The sequence below is a fragment of the Triticum urartu genome, chromosome 7A, assembly GCF_056163025.1.
Source record: "Triticum urartu cultivar PI428250 chromosome 7A, HENAU_Tu73, whole genome shotgun sequence".
In the NCBI taxonomy this organism is placed as follows: Eukaryota; Viridiplantae; Streptophyta; class Magnoliopsida; order Poales; family Poaceae; genus Triticum; species Triticum urartu.
The window spans coordinates 482,519,776-482,541,404 of record NC_141879.1 but is presented as its reverse complement, the minus strand read 5'-3'; the positions used below and the strand labels follow the sequence as shown (position 1 = coordinate 482,541,404).

The following is a 21,629-nucleotide window of genomic DNA, read 5'->3' as shown; positions in this document are numbered from 1 at the left end:
AAAATTGACACAACACTCCTGTTGTTCTATGTTGACACGAGAAAAAAATTTGAAAGCAATAAGAGGCAATGGATATCGTTTCGTCCCCAAAGGTGGGATGTTCCCTATGAAAACCATCATGCTTGTTGTGAGAAGTATATACCCAAACCTGCCCCAAATGGGACAAAAAAATTTACCACGGCATGTTGATGCCGCTCCATGATAGCATGCCAAGTTTCATGGATTTCAGACGAGTTTGGGATTTACTAGAATTTAAAAACCAGGCATCTCAATGTTTTGCCGGCAATCAACGGTGCCCTGTTGTTTGAAATTCATTCCCATTTCTTGCATGGGACCTAAGCATGCACCCAAGGACACAAATTTGATTTTCAACCAATTTATATGCACTAGAGCATGTGCATGTAGTTCAAATTTGAATTATGCACATAAATGCATTGAAAACTCACTTAATGCATAAAAATGTCCAAATGAACCCCCAAAAAATCACAAAAATAACACAACACTCTTGTTGTTCTATGTTGACACGAGTAAAATTTTGAAAGTAATAAGAGGCAATGGATATCGTTTCGTCCCCAAAGGTGGAGCGTTCCCTACCGAAACCATCATGCTTGTTCTGAGAAACTTTGGTTTGTGAGAAGTATATACCCAAACCTGCCCCAAATGGGACAAAAAATTTTACCATGGCATGTTGATGCCGCTCCATGATAGCATGCCAAGTTTCATGAATTTCAGACGAGTTTTGGATTTACTAGAATTTAAAAATCAGGCATCTCAATATTTTGCCGGCAATCAACGGTGCCCTGGTGTTCGAAATTCATTCCCATTTCTTGCATGGGACCTAAGCATGCACCTAAGGACACAGATTTGATTTTTCAACCAATTTATATGCACTAGAGCATGTGCATGTAGTTCAAACTTGAATTATGCACATAGATGCATTGAAAACTCACTTAATGCATAAAAATGTACAAACAAACCCCGAAAAATCACAAAAATAACACAACACTCATGTTGCTCTATGTTGACATGAGAATTTTTTTGAAAGCAATAAGAGGCAATGGATATCATTTCGTCCCCAAAGGTGGGGTGTTCCCTACCGAAACCATCATGCTTGTTGTGAGAAGCTCTTGTTTATGAGAAGCATATACCCAAACCTGCCCCAAATGGGACAAAAAATTTACCACGACATGTTGATGCTGCTCCATGATAGCATGCCAAGTTTCATGAATTTCAGACGAGTTTTTGATTTAATAGAATTTAAAAATCAGGCAACTCAATGTTTTGCCGACAATCAATGGTGCCTTGGTGTTTGAAATTCATTCTCATTTCTTGCATGGGACCTAAGCATCCAAGGACAAAGATTTGATTTTTTTTTAACCAATTTATATGCATTGGAGCATGTGCATGTAGTTTAAATTTGAATTATGCACATAAATGCATTTAAAACTCACCTAATGCATAAAAATGTCCAAACGAACCTTGAATAATTCCAATTCTTTTATGGCACACATATAGTTGCATGATCACTACAGATAAAAGGTCTAGCAATTCAAACACCGTCCATGGCCGCTGTGACCCCATTATGTAATTCAAATCAAGACGAAAAATCAAGTAGATCCCACACAGTTTATTATAACCAACCGTGTGAGATGCAGCACAAAATATCTTGGAGCACCGTCGGAGTATAGTACACATACGACTTACGCGAGAAGGTGCGATGGCTACAGTCCACAGTCCACTCCGAATAAGGGACCGTGTCTGATGACACTTTGCGCGCCAGTTTTTTGGCTGAAGCGATTCCAAATTTTCGCCTTCCGTGGAAATATCTACCTCCCCGCCCCCCTTACCAAAAGCCACATTTCCCATGTTTCTACCTTCCTTTCCAAGTTGAAACCTTTACTCCTTGATTGCAGCGCCGCCGCCTCCTCGTCGGCGACCCTCCTTCACGCTGCTCGGCCTCGCCTATCCAGGCAGGTAATCCACACCCGACCCTCATCCTCCTCCTTCTTCCAAATCCCACATGCCCCGACCGCCGGCGCGAGCACGACACCTTCCACCCAAATCACCGACCCCTCCACCAAATAAGCACCGGCCTAAGCCATGGTGCACGTAGTATAGCCAGGACCTCAAGGAGCATTTGGCAGCGGAGAAGCAAATCGCGGCCGCACGCGCGGATGAGGTCGCGATGGCTGCCATTCGTGCCGACCCCCAGATCTTGGAGGAGCACCTCGCCCTCGAGGCCACCGTTGACGCCTCGCGCGCCGACGCCGTGACGCGGTTGGCTGCTTTAAATGACAGTTCATGGCGTTTTCTCGAGGCCATCATCGGTGCCTTCGACGAAGACTACGAGGTGTTTTTTCAGCGTGCACATGCTTACCTCATCTCGAGAGCCAGCATGTTGGTGCCTGGAGCGGCCCAGGCAACTCACCACTACAACAAGGGCACCCACGATGCGGAGGCCTCGCCCTCTTCCATGTCCAAGGAGCCAATCATCATCGATATCTCTGACAATAAGGAGTAGCTTGTCTTATTAGCTCACTATAAGGACCCATGTTCAGTTTGCTAGCTACTGCCTTTCCTTAACAAATTCTAGTGAATTTTGTTATCTACTTTTACCATGCAATCTTTTGCTATAGTGTATATGTTCTATATGTCATGCAATGTGGTGTTCAATTAACTACTTGGTTCAATTCTGCAAATGTGATGTTTAATTCTTCAGGGTGCAATATTTTCAAGTTGTTAATCATGCTTGGTTTGGTTAACTGTCTGATCTTCTATTAGGGGTATGTTATATTGTTCAATTGGTGTTTAGTTAACTGCTTGGTTCATTTGTTGTGGCTTGGTTCACTTGTTATGGTGTTTAGTTAACTGCTTGGTTCAATTCTGCAATGCGATGTTTAATTGTTGTGGCTGCATTCTGTTATTGTATACCATGTGAGGAATAAATCGAATTTGGTTGTGCTAAATACATGAGAAACAAATACAATTGCTATATTTCCAAGTTGTTAAGCATGCTTGGTTTGGTTAACTGTCTGATATTCTATTAGGAGTATGTTATATTGTGCAATGTGTTGCTCAGTTAACGTTTGATTCATTTGTTGTGGTGTTTTGTTAACTGCTTGGTTCAATTCTGCAATGCGATATTCAATTGCCATGTCTGCATTCTGTTATTGTATACCATGTGAGGAATAAATCGAATTTGGCTGTACTAAATGCATGAGAAACAAATACAATTGCTATATTTCCAAGTTGTTAAGCATGCTTGGTTTGATTAACTATCTGATCTTCTATTAGGAGTACGTTATATTGTGCAATGTGGTGCCCAGTTAATGTTTGGTTCATTTGTTGTGGTGTATAGTTAACTGTTTGGTTCAATTCTGCAATGCGATATTTAATTGTTGTAGCTGCATTCTGTTATTTTATACCATGTGAGAAATAAATCGAATTTGGCCGCACTTAATACATGAGAAACATATACAAATGCTATATTTCCTTGTTCTTAATCATGCTTGGTTTGGATAAATGAGTTTTTCCATGTGGCTTGAATTAATCTGATGAATCTGCAATGTGCTTATTTTTTATCAACATATTTTACTGATAGCATGCAAACCCTTACTTAACCTGATGACTAACTACCTTATATGTGTTGCAGGGAAACAATGGGAAGCACTGATGTTTACAAGATGGTACTAACTATTATAACTTGCCTTTTTTATTCCTTTGCCCCGTTTCCAATATAGAGAAGATATTTATGCACACCTTTGTTTTCAGGGTTCACTGATGATTACCTCTCAAACCACCTCTATGGTCAGAAGGCGAGGACAGTTTCATACAACACCCACGGTTCAATATTGAAGTGTTCCTGAAGAGGTCGAAGGATGGATGATCAATCATCCACATGCACTGGCCTAAAGTTGCAGAGACCTTCAACATGAATGAAGGCTCAATATTCGCCTTTCGCTTCAGCAATTTTTCAGATGAGATGCATCTCTCTATGTACCGTATATGATGCTAATTTCGAAAGGTTCTAGATGTTGCATGTGAAACTTGCTGCTGGTGCAGCTGTGTAATGGGGTAGCTGAGTGCTGAAGCTATATCATGTTGTACTCCGATATATTTCAATTATGAAATCCTGCTTCCTTAGTATGGAAATGAAATATATTATGTGCTTAATATGAATGTCAATTAGATTAGTAAATGGATTATTAATAATAGGGCAACTGGCCCGCTAATTGACCAATTAGCTTGCTAATCGGGTTTTCCTATTGCAAACGGTTAATGAGAAAACACCATGGGCGATGACCTCAGGCAACGCACACAGTTTTTAAGAATAAACCGTGTTGAATCAATGAACAATCACACACGACATTCTTTTTGAAATGTTTGCGTTACGCCACCTTGCGCAAACGTTTTCCTTGTAGTGACTGTGTGAGATGTATATACGAACGGAAACGTTTAGTGGTGACTGACTGTGTGGGTGTACTTACGACCAGAAATGATTTCGCCTGTGTAATTGTATTTTTTTGAGCACTACTGTACGTATTTCTGTATTTGAGTGCTCGCCAGTCGCACACGACCTTATTTTGCCGAGCGTGTGTGCCAGGAGGGCATATCCCCAACGGTTTCTGGGTCATGTGGGAGGAACCCCCCTATCGCCCACACTCACTTGACGACGGTTCCGAATACCGTCACGAAAAAGGGTTAAAAACCGTTTGTTTAGGACCGACGCGTACCAGTGCATATCTTCTTTGCGTGTGATACGGCCCAATTCCTTTGAAGTTGTTTTCGCGAAGCCGTTGGCGGTCACTGATGCCATACTAATGTCCCCCACCTCTTCGCAGAAATCCAATCCTTCCGCCCATCGGCCCGCCACATTAGGTGCCTGACCATTGGGGTGCTCGCGTGAACGCTTTGGACGGTCCGCAATAAGCTTATGATTCAGCGTATTCCCTTTCGACGTGCCACTGACGCTGTCTTTAAAATGTGTGGTTCCCCGCAGCTGTGGCGGCCGGTTAGCCGCTCTTCCGACTGAGACGCCATCAACACCATCATTGCCGACCTTCACTCGATGGCGCTTCGTTTGGCGCCCCTGCTTTCGCCGCCTCCTCCCGATCCTAATTAGCCTGATTTGGCTGCTCCACCCTGTGTTGGGTCTGCGCGTGTGTCTTTTCAGGGCTTATTGAGCTGTACCTCTAGTAGAACCCCGTACTATTGTCGTGTGCTACTTTGTGTGTGTGGATTGAACTTGTGTTGGATGTTGTGTTCTGACGGTTTGCTTTATATATAAAGCAGGGCGAAAGCCTTTTTCGGTAAAACGGAGGGAGTACTACATAGTCAGGAAAAGAAAACTAGAAATCAAGGAAATTAAACACTTAATACTACCGAGCCCATGAAAATAAATAGGCAACCGGAAGCAGGTAGTGGGCCGTAATCTAGCCCACTCGCCGCTTCCACAAGCGGCCCAGCATCAACTGCCCTTCTCTCTCTTCTTCTCCCCACTAGAGTCTGCATTTGGAGGGAGCGGAAGTAAAGTCGCGCGCCCAGTCCCCTCCATTTTCCCGCCTTCCCCAAACCCTAGTCTCCGAGGCGATTTTCGATCCATCCCACCGGAGAAGAAGACGACGGAGAGGATGCGCGGCGGCACGGTGCAGATCAACTGGCACGACCTGCAGCCGGTGCTCACCCTCGACTTCCACCCCGTATCCCGCCGCCTCGCCACCGGCGGCGGAGACCACGACATCAAGGTCCGCCATTCTCTTTTCTCTGCACAGGAGATCCGAATCTCGTGACTGTGCCGTGCCTCCTCGGTCCGGCCTGTGGCTGATTTTCTAGCTGGGGTTGCAAGGATAGTCCGTGAACTTCACGCCCGCACTTATCCCCTCCGATTTCATGGCGTTTGGCTTGCAGATCTGGGCGATAGCGTCGGATGAGTCGGAGGAGAAGCTCCCCACCGCTTCCTACGTCAGCAGCCTCTCGTCTCACAGCTCCGCCGTCAATGTTCTCCGCTTCTCTCCTTCTGGTAGGTGGTAACGTAATTTCATAATATCTTCAATGTCAGCGTAGGCAGTATCTATTTGTTATTTTCATTTCATTTGAGAAGTTTCTTATGTTTTCTTTCCTGGGAAAAATGTAGATAAAATAAACACCCAATGTATTTTTTTGTTTGAATACGCTTAATTAACCCCATCTTTTGCACTGGTTACATGCAGGTGAAAATCTGGCGTCCGGTGCTGATGGTATGTTCAATTTTGCACTGACACCTATTTGTTTCGCTGTTATGGAAGGCACCAGTTCTCCCAATTCAATGAGGAAGAAATTTATTGGTTGTTCCCATACGGAGGGTTTGAAGTTCACAACATAACCAACACAATAGAAAACAGCCAGAAAAGTATCCACCACTCTGCTTGGTCCTGTAGTCAGCATGTTTGTCACGAGCTCTACTCAAAGGCATGCTTGTGTACAAGCACCACTTGGTTGAGCATTTACATCTGTTGTAGAAGTACAACTTAACTTGTCCTACTTGAAGCTATTGTTGTTGTAGCTAATTGATCGGGTGAATTTTGTGTGTCCTAGGTATGTAAACTGGTTTCTTCGGTAATTGACATCTGATGGTTTAAATTTGACCGAGAAAAGTAGGAAAATTTCTACTGCGGCATTTGAATTATATTTACATGTTTGGTTGTACAAGTTAGGGTATAAAGTTCTACAAAACTAAGACCAAACTGGAAAGCTGCTGAACGCTGTTCAGCCAATCACCAAATTAACCTGGCATGTCTGTAATTTCGCTCCCATCTCTCAATAGTTAGGTCTTAATTGTTGAACATGTTATTTCCAACAATCTGTATTCACCAAGGTGCTAGGTTTGCAACCTTTATAACTCAAGGCACTCTAATATTTCATTGAGATCATGAAATGCTTCACACACCAGAGATTAACAGTTACATTGAGAGAATAATTCCTGCGCCTTTGTGTGACAGGTGGTGGTATTATCCTTTGGACATTGCACTCCACTGATGATGGCGAGGCTTGGAAAATACACAAATCCTTATTGTGAGATATACCATCTGAAAATAATGGTTCCTTGAAGCAGCACTCTTGTTTTGATGCATGCTCAATTATTTTGGCCTTGTTTGTATGGTAGGTTCCATCGCAAGGATGTTCTTGACCTGCAGTGGTCGAGTGATGGGTCATACCTTGTTTCTGCTTCAGTTGACAACAGTTGCATAATATGGGATGCTAATAAAGGTAATTCCTACCAAAAACAGGTGATTCGATGTTTGCACCATCTTGGCTTCTGTATCATATGCTTGATATGCAACATCATTCTCAGGTGTGGTGCAACAGATGTTGGAAGGCCATTTGCATTATGTTCAGGGGGTGGCATGGGATCCTCTGGGTCAATATATTGCCTCTTTGAGCTCTGACAGAACTTGTAAAATTTATGCAAACAAGCCTCAAGGCAAATCCAAGAATACAGAGAAGATGAACTTTGTTTGCCAGCATACACTAGTGAAGGCAGAACTTCAAAATCATGACGAGTCTAAGGTTCGTCTGATGTACTTTAACTGCCACATCCTTTTGATGTGCATTGAACAAGTAAGATAATCCTTTATCTTGCAGCCACCAGTTAAAACTCATTTGTTTCATGATGAGACATTACCATCTTTCTTCCGGAGGCTGGCATGGTCACCGGATGGGTCTTTTCTGGTACTGCCAGCAGGTATAATTATTTTACCACGTGCACACAATTTAGCTTACCTTCACCACATTCTCTATTCCATTAACAAGTTTTGCTCTCTTCTTTATCTTAACCAGGCCTGTGCAAATACTCATCTGAAGTGATCAACACTGCCTATATTTTGTCAAGGAGAGACTTGTCAAGGTAGCGCATTTAATACTTGAAATAACATCTCTATGATCCCACCTTTAAAATAAATGACTCCATCCTTTGAGTTCAGCCGGTGCCTACAGTAACATAATGTAAAGAGTAAAGCATTAAATAAGCTATATCACTGATTTGTTCCTTCGCATTACACGAATATCCAATCAGAAGTAAAGTTGAAGAAGGCTGTACATAATTTCACAGGCGCTTCTGGAAATTAGATCGACTTGCTTCATCTAAAAGTCAGTTATAGGATGGAACTAACGTTCTAACCTTTGAGAGCTCTTTGATTCCCTAGTTGTCTTAGAATGCTATAAATAGTTGTGTGGTTTCTGGATACACGCTAAATTTTTAGGGTTTTTATGGCATAAATGATAAAAACCCAAATTTTTAATATCTTATTTCTTGAGCGTATAACTTATTCCAGTATACATAGTTTTGTAGCTCTTTAGGATACTAATTTGTTTGGCCTTGCAGGCCTGCAATACAACTCCCTGGTGCAAGTAAAGCTATAGTAGCAGTTCGTTTTTGCCCTATTGTTTTCACCCTACGTGGTTCTCAATCAGGTAGCTTCATTGGCTTGCAACCCCGCTAGGAGGTTCTCACGGTGTTACTGATCTGTTACAGTGAAATTGAACTACTTCTGTACTGTTGCAGAAGGTTTATTCAAGCTTCCTTACCGAGCTGTTTTTGCCGTTGCCACTTTCAACTCTCTGTATGTCTATGACACCGAAAGTGCCGCTCCAATTCTAATACACGCTGGTCTACATTATGCCGCCATTACGGATATTGCATGGTGAGTACAACAACAGTTTTTGTGCTTCTAGAGTCTTCTCCATTGGTTAAACAGGAACTCAGTCTATTTGGCATTCCTACTGGAACTAGAAATTTATCTTTTCCTTATTCTGCCAGGTCTCCTGATGCGAAGTACTTGTCATTGTCATCACGAGATGGTTACTGCACTATTATTGAGTTTGAGAATGAGGAACTAGGGCAGCCACATGCCCTCTCAGGTATTTTCTATATATTCCCTTTTCTGTCTCCTCTCTTTCTGGGAGGGCGGTTTGCAGATAGTTTCTTATCATGACCCCAATCATTGGTGCATCTTACCTTATGATGCAACAAAGGTTGACGAGTTGACCAGTCAGCGAGTCGTTCCGAGGCTGAGACTCATAGGCTATGCGTGACTAATCGACACTAGTCGACACTGAAGTTCCGACTCATAGACTAGTCGACACTGAAGTGTAGTCGGCCCTGGAGTTGAGACTCATAGACTAGTCTTGACTAGTCCCTGGACTCGTAATCCATGGATGCAACTCCCTTTGATTCATGGTTTAAGACAAATGTGCATAATTTTATGCTGCTAGATGCTAGTAAGATGGACAGTTGTCCATCATGGCATGCATTTACTTGAAAATGCTCTTCTAAAAGTTCAATTTTCTGAAAATCTCACAGGAAAAAAGGAAGTTACAGAGGGAAATGTCACATGCAGAAATACCAAGCCACCAACAGTAGATAGCATGGAAGTTGATGTCAGTACCCGCAAAATTAAGAAGTCAGGCAGCCCCGTGGGTACAGTGACACCTCCACCAGTGTTGGCCGAAAATAGCACATTGAGTAAGCCTACTTTGAAGCAATTTACTCGCGTTGCAATCAACTATGTGGCTGAATTGGTTAAGATTATGACATCTTGTGTAGTACTGGACAATCACTTTTACGTTAAAGTGTAAGAAATTTTGTTTGTGCCCATGTTCTCCTTCAGCTCTAGCCCCAGAATTTCCCTTCTGATCATGGTACACACTGAGGAACCACATGGAATAATGGTTTTGTTTCTGAACACATTTAGTTATGAGTAACATGCAACCGCTAGCCGTTCTGACATTGGTCATGTTTAATTTTGTTAAAATAATTCCTACCACACACATAAGTCGGCCATACACAATGCCAACAATAACAATCACATTTAATAGACCAAATAGTCTTCCAGTGTGTTTATTTCAGTTAATGTCAGTATATACGCTCATATGAATATTGTATATCCATCAAGGTCCAAGGGTATGGATATCATTCTAAACAGGGTAGTAACTCTGCTTAATAGTCTAATAGAGTTTCAGTCTGAATCTGCATCCTTTATACATTGGCTATCTTTGTTCCTTCTTGCATGCACTTTCCCCGTGGCGACTGTCCTTTCATGGTTATTCTTCTGTACTCTTCAGGAATGAAGGAAGGAAATGTGGCCTGTGAACATGCAAAGCCAAAGGCAGACAGCATGGACGTTGGTGTTGGTGCCAGCAAAGCTAAGACGGAAGCCAGTCCTATGTCTGTAGAGGTGACACCGCCACCAGTGTCAGCCCAGAAGAGTGCATCGAGTAAGCCTACTAAGAAGCGAATTACTCCTATTGCAATTAACTAAGTAGCAGAAGTAGTTAGAATCATGATATCCTTTGTATTGACAACAAGTACTGGAAACTACAAATTAGGTTACTCTGTAAAGAAATGTAGCCTGCTGCTGTTTTCACCTTCTGCTGTAGTCCCAGAAATCCACTCTGCTCATGGCACGTATGGATCAATTTTATGGGCAGAAAGATCATGTCTATTTGCGAGCACATTTTGTTAAGAAGTAATTTTCGCTAAGTGTCTTTTCACTGTTGTGTGATATTTTGTTAAGGAAATCCATTCATAGACATAAATTGCTCATATGTATACTTATTCGCTAAGGGTCTTTTCACTGTTTGTTCTGTGATATTGTGTTAAGGAAATCCATTCATAAGACATAAATTGCTCATATGTAACTGCTGACAACAATAGTTTGCATATCAATTCAATCAAATTGGGTCTCCGACGCCCTTATTTCAATCACACGAAGGAAGATACAGTCTTTATCAAAATAATAAATGCATGAAACCAGTGTGGGTGTGGATTTGATCATTGCCTCGAGCTGCTGAAGTGTCATCAGTGCAGGCAATCTTGGGCAGATTGTGCCATCGTCTTAGAACTTGGTAACGCGTGCCTTTGATTTTGCAGATGATTTTTCTTTGTTGTCTGCCTCTTCAAACCTGATATCTTCATCTTCTGAAAGGACCTCAATCTTCTCGCCGTGGGGCCCTGACTCGATCTTCTCATCAACATGGATGTGTCCGGTGACGTTGATGACCTCTGAATCCTGCTTTGCTTTGCCCTTCTGTTTCTTGTTCCACATCCAAGCGTTGTGGTTTCCTGCTGTGGCTGTGCCTGACTCTTTGTTGACGGCCTCTGATTCCTTAACCACCTCTTGGAACTTGACGTCCTCGTCAACTGTCAGCCTGACGGCCTTGGATCCCCCAGGCCCTGACATGGCCGATTTGTGGACATGGACATGGTCGCTGAAGTTCAGTACCTCTGCCCTCCTTTCTGTCTTCCTCTTCTTTTTCTTGTGCAAGCAGAAGGCAGCTAGGCACGCAAGCAGGAGGAGCCCGCCTAGGGAGACGAACACCATGATGATGACCATGTGGTGTGGAGGGCTAGGCGGAGGTGTTGGCGGGCTGATATGTGGTGGTGGGGCTAGTGGGTGTGGTGGAGGTGGGCGAATGGGCGGTGATGGTGGGGGTGGAGCACGACGAGGTGGCGGTGGTGAGGGTGGAGGTGGAGCACGGCGCGGCGGCGGTGGCGCACGCCGGGGTGGAGGTGGGGGCTGAGTTGGCGGAGGTGGAGCACGGCGTGGAGGAGGAGGCTGGGTTGGTGGCGGGGGAGCACGGCGTGGAGGCGGCGGGGGTCGAATGAGTGGCGCAGGCTGCCGTGGTGGTGGTGGGGCTTGAGGGCGCGGCGGGGGTTGAACGGGTGGCGCAGGCTGTCGTGGCGGTGGCGGCGCTTGAGGGCGTGGCGGCGGCCTTGGACCGAAAGGGCTTGGTGGCGGCCTTGGACCGAAAGGGTTTGGAGGAGCGTAGGTGTTGGGTGGAGGGAAGAAGGGGAAGGGGAAGCCGAGGCCTGGAGGGTTTGGGTTGAAAGCCATTGCCGGATGAGCTAGTTGATGATGCTCGCTCTGGGACAATGCCGCTGCTGCTGTAGGTGTAGTGAGAGGAGATGGTGCAGTGAGTTGTGGTGGTGAGCATGAGCATGCATGTGGTTATATATGTGCTTGTGTTGTGGGAGGGAAAGAGACGAGGAGTGTGATGTGGTTTGAAGATTTGAGTGACTTGGCTGCAATGCTACGGCTTGAGCTGGGGTACGTTGCTTCTAAACAATCCGTTCCTTGGCATCAAAGCCCATGTAGCTGGCCGGCGGCCCTTGCTCTCTCTTTTTTGCCACTTTGGTCCTCATTCGTAGATCCTAATGAAATCCTACCTACACAGCCACACTACACGCCGATATGTGTATCTATCATTCATGGCTTTATTCCGAATTAGCGTAGCATATAGATCATCATCATCTTGTGTCCATGACAAAAAAGAAATAAAGAAAGATGGATGTATTGCTTGACTGAAGCTCTTCTGATTATTTCGGCCAAGTGGTTGCACCTAGATCATTCGATCTCCGTCCAGGTCCAGACGTTGTGCGCTGATGACATCCCATCAGCCTAACATCATCTCCTGCTACTGAAAGATATAGCTTGTAAGCATGCAAAAACCGCATATCAGATACTTGAGTGTGTTGCAAGGCCATCTTCCGAAAGGCCACGAATGGCACTATGCCCTCCAGGATTTCATGCACGATTCCTCACCTGTCCGAAGTTACAAAGCGACTCTGGCCGTGTGTATGTTCATATGTTGAGGCTGGGACAAGTCTTCCCCGATCTGAAACAGATCCGTTATAAAACGTGTGATTTTGGAAAGGAAGCGATCAGCGAGCACCCTTGCTACACCCCCAAGGAGCTCCTATTTCTGATAGGTGAATGCCGAGCTGAAACTGTGACGCTGATGTTTGGATGAAGATGGTCTAACTGACACGACAATTGTTTCTGAACGTTTTGCTGAAGTTTACTTGAGAAATGGTATCTCAGGGCAGGGCATGTACTCAGATTTTATTTCTTTGACATTTTTCTCCCGCATTTCTACTTTACATATCCTCAGTAAAGTTGCTCAACTATATCACGATGAGTTGGCCTGTTTCATTATCTCTTGCAGTAATATAATGCAGAGGCAGAAGAAAAAAAGTAGTTAGTCGAACAATAAAAGGGGCACAAATTGATCAGACAAACGAAACGATCTGAATCCAGGGCCATGCAAAATCCAGGTTGAGAATCGGCTGGCGTCATGTTTTTTTGACAGCTCGGCTCATGTCATGTTTGTACGCATCACTTTATCTTTTTAGGTGAATCACTTATTTTGTCTCGACACGAAATCACGAACAGCAACTAAAAAAAAAATCACGGACAGCTTGCTAAAAAACGAGGCAAGCCCCAGCTCAAAAAAGGTAAAAAAGGCGGCAAGCCCCACCTCATTTTTTTGAGCAAAAGCCAGAGCTCATAAAAAAGGAAAAACAAAGCGGCAAGCCCATCACAGTGGCACATCACTAATTACGTCTTCGGCCTGCTTGGCCCAGCTAACAGCATCGTACCCGAGTTTCAAAAAAAAAAAAAACATCGTACCCCTAGGAAAAAAAGCTAACAGCATCGTCTTCCTTCCCGCCGGCCACCGCACGAACTTTGAGAGGACTCGAGAAGATCAGAACGATGAGCGGTAGCGCGTTCGACGCGTTCAAGTCGCGCGTGCCCGCGGCCTCCCCGGCACGCGCCGCCTACACCGCCGCACGCTCGAGGCCATGCGCCTCCGCCGCTGCCACCGCACCGTCGACCACCTCACCGCGCCCCCCTCCTCGCCTCCTCGGCATTCTTACCCATTTCAAGCGCCTCGTCGCCGTTGAGACCCAGGAGATGTACGACGCGCGGAGGCACGCCGACGAGCTGCGCCGCGCGCCCAGGCCGCCGCTCGTCGTATCGCACCATCCTCCGATGCCGACCGCGCAGTAGCCTCATCCACTCATTCTGGTAAGCTCCTTCCTCTATGGATTCTCGCTCTTCTCTCGTCTTCCCCATAAGAGAAGAAATGTCTTGATTGTCTTGACTGCTTGCGCGTGCGTTGTTTGATGCAATGCCTCCCCCAAAGGCCTGCTTCCATGAGACTATGGTTAATGTTTTTGGTGTTGCCGTTTGGTACTTTGATCATCTGTTGGAGCAAATCACAGCCGTGAAAACTCTACAAGATAGAACTCTGAATTCTTTAGTGTAATTGCTTGAAGCCATGAACTATGATATGCAAAAGTGCTGTAAGTTGGAGAATGCAATTGCTGAAATCGAGTTTGAACACGAGAATGTAATTCCAGAGTCTTCGCCGCAAGTTTAAACATGATTTAAAATGCATCTTATTTCTGGTTATACACTTGTAAGCTTTTTTTTTCTTCGAAGGGGGGGGGGGGGGGGGGGGGGCTCCCCGGCCTCTGCATCAGAGTGATGCATACATCCATCTTATTAACCAAAAAACAAAATGTGCCAACAAGATTCTAAAGTCTCCAACTTAAAAAAAGAAAAGACAGCTCACACAGAACCTAAAAGGCTAGAGACACAAACTAGCCAAGAGAAGACGCCACAACCGGCTGGCTAAAAATAGATAGATAAACTAATTGCCTATTCTATTACATGACCGCCATCCAAACCGGTTGAAGATATCCCGAGCTACCATCTCCGAACGGATAGATCCAGTAACCAAATGCTTCCTGGCCTCCATCGGAGTGAGTAGCGACCACGAACGGATCACTGCCGTGGCTCGGAAAATAACCTGCAAAAAATGAATACGTGATGTTTTGTTAAAAACCAAATCATTTCTGCAATTCCAGATAGTCCACAGCAAAGCGCAAACTCCAACCCGAATATGTCTTGCTAAGTCAGGCTCAATCCCATTAAGCCATGTCCCAAATAATGCGTTGACAGAATTCGGTAGAGTAATATTAAAAGCAATGTGGACCGTCCGCCAAAGGATTTTGGCCAACGGGCAATCAAGAAAGAGGCTTAATCGTCTCATCCCGATCACAGAAACTACACCTAGTAGGTCCTGTCCAATTACGCTTTATCAAGTTGTCTTTTGTTAAAATAACTTGTTTATGGACAAACCACATAAACACTTTTATTTTCAAAGGAACTTTGACATCCCAGACATTCTTGGAAGTTGGAATGGAGTTCGAATTAATAACATCAATATACATTGATTTAACTGTAAATACTCCAGACCTAGTCAGTTTCCAGCGTAATTCATCGGGTTGGTCAGAAAATTGAACCTCCATGAGTCTCCTAACTAGATGGAACCATTCTTCCCAACGATTGCCCGCTAGCGATCGTCTAAACTGAATATTAAGGGGGATAGATTGAAATACCATTGCAACGAACACCTCACGTCGTTGAGCAATCCGATATAAAGACGGATATTGAATGGCCAAGGGTGAGTCGCCAAGCCAAGTATCCTCCCAGAAACGTGTACTAGCACCGTTTCCAATAACAAACCTCGTCCTATTGAACATTGATTGTTTGACTTTCATTAGTCCTTTCCAGAAAGGTGAGTCAGTCGGCCTGACTGTGACCTGGGACAATGTTTTAGTCTGGAGGTACTTGCTGCGAAGGATCTGCGCCCACATGGCCTCAGTCCCGGATGAGAGCTTCCACAGCCACTTATTAAGAAGGCATCTGTTCTTAACTTCAAGATTCTCAATACCAAGATCCCCTTGGTCTTTCGGTCGACAGATGATATCCCATTTAGCAAGCCGGTATTTTCTTTTAAGTTCACCACCATGCCAAAAGAAACGCGATCGATAGAAGTCCAGTCTTTTCCTAACACTAGCTGGGACCTCAAAGAACGATAAGAGGAACATAGGCATACTCATGAGCACCGAATTTATCAAGATTAATCGGCCTCCGTATGACATGAGCTTACCCTTCCAGCAACTCAGTTTCTTCTCAAATCGGTCCTCGATGCACTTCCATTCTCTGTTTGTCATCTTACGATGATGAATCGGAATACCTAGGTAGGAGAAGGGTAAAATCCCCAACTCACACCCAAACAATTGCCTATAAGACTCCTGTTCGTCTTTGGCTCTACCAAAGCAGAACAACCCGCTCTTATGAAAGTTAATCTTTAACCCGGTCAATTGTTCAAATAGGCATAACACCAGCTTCATATTTCTCGCATTGGCCAAGTCATGCTCCATAAAGATGATTGTATCATCTGCGTACTGAAGGATGGATACACCTCCATCAACAAGATGAGGTACCAAGCCACCCACTTGACCATTCTCCTTAGCCCTTCCTACCAAAATTGCTAACATATCGACCACAATGTTAAACAGGATAGGGGACATCGGATCTCCTTGTCTTAGGCCTTTATGTGTCTGGAAATAATGACCTATATCGTCATTCACTTTAATTCCCACACTCCCTTTTTGCGTAAATGATTCGACCTGTCGGCGCCAGGCTTCATCAAAACCTTTCATACGCAATGCCTGTTGGAGGAATGGACATTTGACCTTATCGTACGCTTTCTCGAAATCCACCTTAAAAATTACTCCATCTAATTTTTTGGAGTGGATTTCATGGAGCGTTTCATGAAGGACCGGCATGAAAGCAGTTTGGGATTGTTGCACCACAGAATGCGTAATCTGTGTGAGCCTATTAGTCCCGACCTTGGTGAAGATTTTGAACTAACATTGAGGAGGCAGATCGGCCTGAACTGCTCAATTCTCACAGCATCCGTTTTCTTAGGGAGCAATGTGATAGTTCCAAAATTCAAGTGAAATAATTGAAGCTGTCCAGAGAACAGATCATGAAACATAGGTAACAAATCCCCTTTAATAATGTGCCAGCACTTTTTATAGAACTCGACCGGGAACCCATCCGGTCCGGGAGCCTTATTGTTTTTCATTTGTGCAATAGCATCAAACGCCTCCTTCTCTGAGAACGGGGCAACCAGGATATCATTATCGGAAGCAGACAATTGAGGCACATCCCCAGTCCTGAACTCATCGAGGGAGACACAATTATCCTCCGGAGGTCCAAATAACTGCCCATAATACTCGGTAATATATGTTTTTAGATTATCCTGTCCTAAAATAGTGCCCTCATCTTGTTCAAGTTGAAAGATTCGCTTCTTTCTGTGCTTACCATTGGCAATCAAGTGAAAGAATTGAGTATTCACGTCCCCTTGGACCACTTTGCGGACCTTAGCTCGCAAAGCCCACTTCAACTCTTCTTCGCGGAGAAGTTCTTTCAACCTCTTCTCCGCCTCAGTTTTAACCTGGAGCTCAGCTGGCAGCAAAATCGCGGATTCGGCAACGCTCGACCGCCGTCCTACCTCCCACACCCTTAGCCCATTCCTTGTGTAACGCCCCGGACACACCCTCCGGTGGTCGTTACTCCTGGTGGGATCTAGACTGGCCCCACAGATCAATACTAGTCTTTTCTGCGCACTTTGTCCTCACTCATGCGCACCCGGGAGCAACTTCCCGGTCGGTCACCCATCCTGACACTACTCCAAGCTGAGCACGCTTAACTTTGGAGTTCTATCCGAATGGGTTACCGGAAAAGAAGGAATTCCTTATTGATATGAGTAGTCTATCATCCCTAATAAGCCAGGCCATCACATACACCCCCACTCGGAGGAACCGACGTCCTCGTCGGGCCACAGGAACGTTCCCTCTTGGCACAACCGTCTGTGCATCCAGTCCGGTACATGTGCCATGCCGTGTGCCACGACGGGTCACAAACGCCATGAACAACATGACCGCGCACCTGTCTGCAACCATCCGTATAACCCCGAGGGTCGGCTCTGATACCAACTTGTAACGCTCCGGACACACCCGCCGGTGGTCGTTACTCCTGGTGGGATCTAGACTGGCCCCACAGATCAATACTAGTCTTTTCTGCGCACTTTGTCCTCACTCATGCGCACCCGGGAGCAACTTCCCGGTCGGTCACCCATCCTGACACTACTCCAAGCTGAGCACGCTTAACTTTGGAGTTCTGTCCGAATGGGCTACCGGAAAAGAAGGAATTCCTTATTGATATGAGTAGTCTATCATCCCTAATAAGCCAGGCCATCACACCCTGGCAATCAGGTCTAAGAACCCCTCACTTTCAAACTAGGCCATCTCGAATGAGAAGGTGTTTTTGTTTCCCACGTGGTTCGGCTCCCCTGAGTCCACGAACAAGGGTGTGTGATCGGATATTCCCCGCGAGAGAGCTTGCACCGTGATAAGAGGGAATTTCTGTTCCCACTCCACGCTCGCGAGAACTCGATCAAGCTTTTCGTATGTCGGGTTTGGCAAAGCATTAGCCCAGGTAAACTTTCTACCAGAAAGCTCTATCTCCCTGAGATCCAAGCTTTCAATAATGGTATTGAACATAAACGACCACCTGCCATCAAAGTTTTCATTATTTTTCTCCTCTCTCCTCCTAATGATATTGAAATCACCCCCGACCAAAATTGGAAGCTGCTCGGACCCACAGATTCGAACAAGGTCCGCCAGAAACTCCGGTTTAAGCTCGGGATGTGCGGCACCATAAACCGCCACCAAAGCCCAGTTGAAACCATCAACTTTAGACCTAACTCGAAACTTTACCGCGAAGTCGCCCATCACTACACTTCGGACTTCAAGCGAATCGCATCTCACACCCAGCAAGATACCACCGATCTTCCTCGCGGAGGGAGGCAATGACAATCGAAATCAACACCACCCGCAAGAGAGGATAGAAACTGAGGCGCAAAATTATCTCTACCGGTTTCCGATAGAGCAATAAAATCTAACCGATGTTCCAGAGAAGTCTCAGCAAGAAACCTTCTTTTAGCCAAGTCTTTCAGACCTCTGCTATTCCAAAAGATTCCTTTTATATTTCGTCATGAATTTTTTAGTAATCCGAATCCTAGCACTCCTACGAACTGTAGAATCGGGATAAATCTTCCGTTTCCACTTACGCTTTGGTTTACTAGGCTCTGTCGCCCGGTCCTCATAACCGGGCTCAACGGAACTAACAACGGCAATATCTAGGGGCACATCATCGTCCTTAGACTCTTGTAAGCTAACTAACTTTCAAAGCTAATTTCTCCATACGATGGGCTGGTAGAGGCTCTTTTCTAAATTTTGTGGCTACTATACGTAGGCATATGAAATGTTCTATGCTTAAATAATCTCATGAAGTTAACATAGAACACATTGCACACTAGATCTGAATGACTACCTTGTAAAATTTGGATAGTTTTTGTGTCAGATGTTTGATGCAAACATCTTAAAAAGTGCTATACATGACTGCTGGCCATCACTAAAAATGTGTGAATAAGTTTCATACATCTTGTTGTGAACTAGACATTTGCTGAAATCTTTAGTTGATGATAAATTTTCTTTTAATTATTTGGGGTTCTTCGGATTATCCTGGTTTAATGCGTGGTTGCTTCAATGAGATCTCCTGATTCGTGTGTGAAAAAAAGCATGGCATTAATATGGTAGAACAGAACTGAAAAAATGCGCATTAGGTCAGATGAAAAAACAGAAGTGCAGCCAGTGAAATGTCATTTCAGACAACTTCTTTTTTTGACAAAGATTTCAGACAACTTCTATTATTGACGAATGACATTGAGACAATATATGAGTGTTAGAGTACGTAATGGGCCTAATGGGCCCGTTAGTCTTAGGGTTAATTAGAGATAAGAGTCACTTGCTTAGGGGTCAAGTAAGCCTTGCTTGGGAGTCAAGTAAACCTCTCTATATAAAGAGAGGAGATGTATCAATCTAATCAAGCAAGAATTAAGAAGGAAATCCCTTCCCTCTTGCCCGGCCGTGGGCAAAAAGGTCCCCGGCCGGCCCTCTCGCGCCCTCCTTCTAGCAGCTCCATAACAATTTGGTATCAGGTAGCTCAGTTCCAATCATGTCTTCGTCGCCTCCCACCCCGTCGCTTCCGCTGCCGACCGTCACCACCGCGCCGCTGGCCATCTACACCGCCCGCTGCCCTCCCCGTCCGCGCCGCTGGTCGCATCCTCTGGCGCCGCCACCGCCCAGATGTCGGCGCCCTCCACCGCACCACCGTCCGCCGTCTACACCCCGGAGGAGATCACCGGGGTCCTCAACGACCTCGTCACAGCCGTCCAGGGGATCCGGCTGTACCTGGCCAGCCCCTACGGGCCGCCGCCGGGCTGCCGGCCCTGCCGTGGTACTCGCCGCATCCAGGGGCCTCCGCGGCATTCGCTGGGACGCTACTGCCCCAGTTGCAGCTGTCGCCCACCGCCGCCCCGCAGTGGCCGGGGCCGGCTCCTGCCGCGCCTCCAGCGCCCATCGCCGCCCCCGCGCCGCTGTGGTTGCCGTGGCAGCCGCCGCACCAGGCGGCCTTCGCCACGCTCGCGGGGCCACTTCAGCTGCCATCCATCGCCACCACCGCCCAGCCCTGGCTGCACTGGCAGCCGCCGCTCCTGCCGGCCTCCGCCGCGCCCGGCGCTCCGCCGCAGCAGCCGCTGCAGCAGCCGCTGCAGCAGCCACCGCCGGTTAGCTCCGGCCCCGCATCGACCGCGCCGGCGGGAGTCCCGCTCCACCAAGTCCAGTCCCCGCCGTCGTCGTCACCACTTCCGTCTTGGATCGCTACCCGCCATGTGTCGGCGGCGGTGAGGCTGCAGGCTACTGCGCGCCGCCTCCTAGCGCGTCGGTGTGTGCGGGAGATGCGTGGTCTGCAGCTGCCGCTCCTCCAAGTTGCCCTTCGCTGCGCAAAGGACCTCGATCTCATCCGATGCGCCGGGGATCTTGGGCATGCGGTTTCCCCCACGGGCAGCGGGCATGCTGTTTTTCCCACGGGCAGCGACCTCCAAGTCTGCGACATTGGCGGTTGGGGGGGCGCACCCCTCCTCGTCATTCTCCATCGCAAGCCCCCCACTCTTCCTTGTGCGGTGCAGACCAACAGCCGTCCGACAGGAAGAAGGCACGGTGTCACCAACAACAACGCACCACGTAGCACCACTGCATTCCGTCACCGGGCGCCGCAAGGGCGCCTCTGCTGGTCACTCTTGCGACCACTTCCAGGTGGTCCTACACATGCACTCCTTTTGTCCAGATGGTGTCCATGGGATCCAGGTGGCTGTACACGTGCATGTCCGACGTGCGGATGGTGTCCACTTTTTGTTAAGGGGTCCAAAATTATGTTGGGGAACGTTGCAGAAAACAAAAATTTCCTACTCGTTTCACCAAGATCATCTAGGAGTTCATCTAGCAACGAGTCATTGGATGCATCTACATACCTTTGTAGATCACGCACGGAAGCGTTCAAAAGAACGGTGATGATGTAGTCGAACACGACGTGATCCAAATCACCGATGACCAAGCGCCGAACGGACGGCACCTCCGCGTTCAACACACGTACGGGACGGGAGACGTCTCCTCCTTCTTGATCCAGCAAGGGGGAAGAAGAGGTTGAGGAAGATCCAGCAGCACGACGGCGTGGTGGTGGATGCAGGGCGTCACAGCAGCAGGGCTTCGCTTGTACTACGAGGGAGAGACGTAACAGGGAGAGAAGGAGGCGCCAGGGGCTGGGTGTGAAATCCCTCCTCTCCCCCCCACTATATATAGGGGTGCCAAGGGGGGTTGATGCGCAGCCTAGGAGATCCAATCTCCTATGGCCGGCGGCCAAGGGGAGGTTTCCCTCCCCCCCAAGGCACCTAGGGGTGCCTTCCACCACTTGGACTCTTCCTTGGTGGAAACCCTAGGCGCATGGGCCTAGTAGGGCTGGTGCCCTTGGCCCATATAGGCCAAGGCGCAC

At 46.4% G+C, this 21,629-nt stretch overlaps 2 protein-coding genes and 1 pseudogene across 2 annotated transcripts; 2 read left to right on the top strand and 1 right to left on the bottom strand.

Annotated features, from left to right (window-relative positions):
- The first annotated feature begins 5,489 nt into the window (after positions 1 to 5,489).
- FAS2 (Transducin/WD40 repeat-like superfamily protein) lies at positions 5,490 to 10,522 on the top strand. The gene is made up of 13 exons (XM_048686385.2): positions 5,490 to 5,744; positions 5,908 to 6,019; positions 6,210 to 6,236; positions 6,978 to 7,050; positions 7,142 to 7,245; positions 7,331 to 7,545; positions 7,621 to 7,720; positions 7,816 to 7,882; positions 8,360 to 8,448; positions 8,540 to 8,678; positions 8,795 to 8,895; positions 9,338 to 9,499; positions 10,099 to 10,522. Exons 1-13 carry the CDS (start codon positions 5,631 to 5,633, stop codon positions 10,293 to 10,295), a joined length of 1,500 nt encoding a protein of 499 aa, XP_048542342.1. The 5' UTR covers positions 5,490 to 5,630; the 3' UTR covers positions 10,296 to 10,522.
- Positions 10,523 to 10,671: 149 nt separating this feature from the next.
- On the bottom strand, positions 10,672 to 11,974 carry LOC125521329 (uncharacterized). Its single transcript, XM_048686386.2, has one exon. The coding sequence runs from the start codon at positions 11,868 to 11,870 to the stop codon at positions 10,872 to 10,874; it is 999 nt and encodes a 332-aa protein (XP_048542343.1). The 5' UTR covers positions 11,871 to 11,974; the 3' UTR covers positions 10,672 to 10,871.
- A 7,783-nt stretch (positions 11,975 to 19,757) lies between these two features.
- On the top strand, positions 19,758 to 20,828 carry LOC147960059 (uncharacterized; annotated as a pseudogene).
- Positions 20,829 to 21,629: the final 801 nt, after the last annotated feature.